Source organism: Octopus bimaculoides, chromosome 6, assembly GCF_001194135.2.
Source record: "Octopus bimaculoides isolate UCB-OBI-ISO-001 chromosome 6, ASM119413v2, whole genome shotgun sequence".
Classification (NCBI taxonomy): domain Eukaryota; kingdom Metazoa; phylum Mollusca; class Cephalopoda; order Octopoda; family Octopodidae; genus Octopus; species Octopus bimaculoides.
The window spans coordinates 1425944-1430517 of NC_068986.1; the positions used below are offsets into that span (position 1 = coordinate 1425944).

Below are 4574 nucleotides of genomic sequence, written 5' to 3' on the forward strand. Positions count from 1 at the left end.
AATAATATTAAACTAAGAGACCCTCTTCTCACAACTAAATCGGTGGAGTGAGTGCGACACAAAAGTCTCCCTCCTACTCCAGATTGCTCCCCTTTTCCTCCCTCCTCTTTATAAGCACTGTATTTTTCACTCCCACCTTCCTTCGCTGTACGAACATGTCTTTCTACTTCCAGCTCCCTCCTCCCACCTTTAGATAAACATGTCTTTCTGCTCTCCCTCCCACCGCTCCTCTATCAATCTATTACTATGTTACAAGGCGGGAGGGTCGCACTTGCAGAAACATGGATCCTGGACGAGGTGTCGTCGCCACCACTGGACTTGGCAAATCTTACTCACCCTTTGCCAGGCCCCATTCTTATATGATGGCAGCTGCCCCTAGCAGTTCTTCGAAAAGTTTAAAGGGCATAATTGCAGGTCAGTCACTTCAAGTGTTTATATATTTCATGCTGTCAGCTCAAACATTGTAATTGTGTTTCAACACAAATCGTGTTCAACATTTAAATAAACCCTTTCACACAAACAACACAACACATCATGTTTTTGCATGGCTTGATTGCTTTATATTATGTTATCTATATGAAGTTGACTGAAGTCCATTATGTAACTTTATTTTTTTCTTCTTTCAGTCATTTCTACATAACACGAGATACCTAAGCGCTTATGTGTGTGTGTATATATATATATATATGTGCATAATATATATATATATATATACATAAATATATATATATTAAATTGTACATTAATTGTTATTTTTCTTCGATTGGGGTCTTTGTTTACAGTTTGCTTCTGAATATTTCATTTGTGACTTTCCCAAATAACCAGAAATAGTAGTTCACCAATTGTTTCCATTAATTGACAATTTATACGAAGCTATAATTGAAAAAAAAAAAAGAAAAAAAAATTGCATTCGATTTAGGAAGTAAAAAACGTGAAATAGTGTGAATTCAGTGGTTTTGAAATGTATTACAAATTACCATACACACCCACATTTATTAATTTTTATCACAACATACACTACCATGATTTGTTGTATATATATGAATACACCAAACTACATGAATTTATTTATTGAAAGCTGAACCTTCACTGTGTCATTCAATTTCAAGTTGCATATTTATTCCTGATGTGTCCTTTACACCACCACATCAAAAACAATAATAAAAGAATTACGAATGAACGACGGTGCTTCTATCACCATTCGATAAGTCACTTTTCTACTACACGTAGGACACGTTGGTTAACATAGACCTAATAATAAAAGAAAGGTTGAAATAAAAACAAAAGGAAAAATAAAAAGGTAGGATGGCTACTGTTAGAATATCTATAATAAGACACCTACAACGTTCAGGGCTGACCTGGGAATCAACACTTTACAAGAACATGAGTTTGCATGGTCGCTGGATTTAAAGGAAATGGCAACCACCGTCTTAAATTATGAGAGAATACAGTCGCATGATTATAGCCTAACAAATCCTTAAAAAGACAGGATGATGATCACGGCTGGAATGTCTTCCATCGGAGATCTCGTTTAGAGTTGACCTGGGGCTAAATATTATTAACACGCAAGTGTTTGGGAAGTTCGATGCTGTTCTTGATGTTGTTTGTTTACGTTTATTTCCCATCCGTTGATCAAACTTAGTCATCTTCTATAAAGATTAGGATTATAATAATAATAAATAAATACCTTTTTTTATGACTAATAATAATAATAATTATAGTAAAGGTGGAGGTGTAATGAGGGTGGAGAAAAGTGTTTGTAGATGACTGCGTTGAGTAAATAAATAAATACACACGCACCACCCGCTTTTCATTCGTCCTCAGTTTATCACGAGCAAGTGCCTGCATGTTGAATCATCATAAACACTCGCTCTATACTCACACAGGGACTAATATATATATATATGTGTGTGTATACATACACAACACATTTAACAAGCAGAGCCCATTAAAATTCGTTGTTTCGCCCCCATGTCCGTCCAGATCAATCAAATTCTCTTTGATCAAATGCATTTTACCCATAATCGCAGACCATGCTGTCTTTTACATATCTGCAGAGTACTCGGGATTAGATTATCCAACGAAAGCTAATCTTTGAATGATTCGATGGAAATTTGGCTGCTATTTCTAACATGTTTCTCGTTGATTGGATTATATTACTCGGTGTCTCGCTTGGTGAAGTCTTCCGTGTGATGTATATAATATAAATAATATACATATATATATGTGTGTGAGAGACCATTATTAGTTTGTATAATCTACGTTTGTATACAATCCATGGTGTATTTAGACCTCAATTTTTAAGTTAGCACCAATTCAGTTCTTTGATCGAAAGCATTCCACCCATGTCCATCCTTTCTTGGGGGTGTCCAAAGTTCCCTTTTTTTAGGACAGTAAGCTGTAATTTTAGGGATATTTAGCTGCTGTTACTAGCATTTAAGGAGCACGTGAAGGTCTTCTTCCTTCGGTTGTTGGTAAATAGGAATTGTCTAACAGTCTTAGCATAATTTGCGTGTGTAGCTTAAAATGGTCATTACATTTCTATGGAAGACTGGATGCATAAAGATTTCAGTTACTTTCGCACGGTTTTATTTGATTTCATTCTGTTGGTTTTTAATTTTTCACACACTGACAAAACGGGTATACATGTGTGTGTGTGTTTTCTGTATACGTGTGTTGGGCGGAATCCTGCTCTAAGTAGTTCTGGTATTTAAGCCAAAAATTCGGACTGTCCGATTATTAAACTGAAAAATTAAAAAAAAATTTTTTTCCACGGTCGTATGAATTCCCGTGTGTAGAACACAGATTCGCAAGAATTTTCGGAGGTAAAAAAAAAAAAAGTTACGTGGGGTGCTTAAAGCAGAATTCCACCCGTTTTTGTATATTCATACCCATAAGTTCAAATGTATTCAAATTTTGGTTTAAGTCCATCAGTTTTAGGGGGACAGGGTCAGTCGATTACATCAACTCCCGTATTCGACTGGTACTTTATTTTACCGACCACGAAATGATAAAAGGCAAAATTAACCTTGGCGGGATTTGAACTCGAGATGTAAAGAATCGAAAGAAATGCTGTTAAGAATTTTGTTCGACGCACTAATGATTCTCTAAACCTTCATATAAACGCAATTGAACTGGTTATGTGTGTGTTTGTGCTATATGTACTGATGAAATTCTTTTTCAAAATTGTAATATATTTATATGGGAAAATAATTACGACTGGTTTAGATTTCTTGCACAGTTAACGAACTACTTATGTTACAACTTGTTTTCCTCTATTTTACTTCTTAGACAAAACTGAATATTATCATCATGTATATTATTTACTGTTCTAGGGGCGGGGGATTAAAAATGAAGATTTTGCATTCTATTTTCCTTCCTTGGAGAAGCATTATTGGTTATTGTTTAGATCTAAGTCAACGGTCATCTTTTTTTAGTGACATCTAGGACTATATTGAACATGCCCATTACATCTCCCTCATTTTTCTTTTCTTACTCATTAAACTGTAGTGGTTTATAATTTGAGACGATTCGGCTGCTAATTGTAGCATGTCTTCAGATCGCGTAGGTTCTCCGCCCAGTAAAGTGTATTTAGGTCGAATCAAATGAGCACACGACACATTTTTCTATCCATTTTTACAGATTTTACGCTTAAGTAAAAAGAGATTGGATTTGAATAAATAACCAAAAATCTTGCCCTCCCCCCGCTGCCAACACACGACCCTTTTTTTCATTGTGAAGGGGAGAAAAGGAAAAGTGAAAGCAACTGTTCTACTACGACCACTACTGCAAAAGCACCGACGCAAACAACACGTATCTAGTCTCTCGCATCGCCTTTCTTGAAAAGAGGTGCGAATCATCACAAGATGGAAGCACGTGTGTCGGTTGTCTCTGCCAAGTGCGTGGGCTGCTGTGGAGGTTTATAGAAGTGGATCGTTAAACGTTACTCTTACGCCTACTTGTTTCAGTCATTTGACTGCGGCCATGCTGGAGCACTGCCTTTAGTCGAGTAAATCGACCCCAGGACTTATTCTTTGAAAGCCTAATACTTATTCTATCGGTATCTTTTGCCGAACAGCTAAGTTACGGGGACGTAAACACACCAGCATCGGTTGTCAAGCGATGTTGTAGGACAAACACAAACACACACACACACACATACATATATACATTTACATATATACGACGGGCTTCTTTCAGTTTCCGTCTACCAAATCCACTCACAAGGCTTGGGTCGGTCCGGCCCAAGTGGGACTGAACCCAGAACCATGTGGTTGGTACGCAAGCTACTTACCACACAGCCACTCCTGCCCTTCACTGTGAAGGGGGTGGGGGGAGAACGGAAAGTGATAGCAACTGTGCAACGACCACTACAGATTTACTGACAAAAAGACAAATTAAGAAAGATGGATGCTGTAAAAGAGAAATAGCAGACGACGTATCACGTGATGGCACATGTTATTTGTGTCTGTTGATGGTGGGCTGTCAGAGTTTTCGTTTCAATGTTGCGTTAGTTTACACATTTAATCAAATAAAGGAGAAACAAAAAGCTTCGTTCATCACCCCCCCCCCCC

General features: G+C 37.3%; 1 protein-coding gene across 1 annotated transcript in view; it reads left to right on the plus strand.

The window, feature by feature from the left end:
- The first annotated feature begins 232 nt into the window (after positions 1-232).
- LOC106881074 (tricarboxylate transport protein B, mitochondrial) overlaps positions 233-4574 on the plus strand; it is a 42171-nt gene continuing 37829 nt past the window's right edge. The window contains exon 1 of the mRNA XM_014931290.2: positions 233-414. Coding sequence (XP_014786776.1) covers positions 282-414 — 133 coding nt within the window. The 5' untranslated portion in view covers positions 233-281. The remainder of the gene's footprint in view (positions 415-4574) is intronic.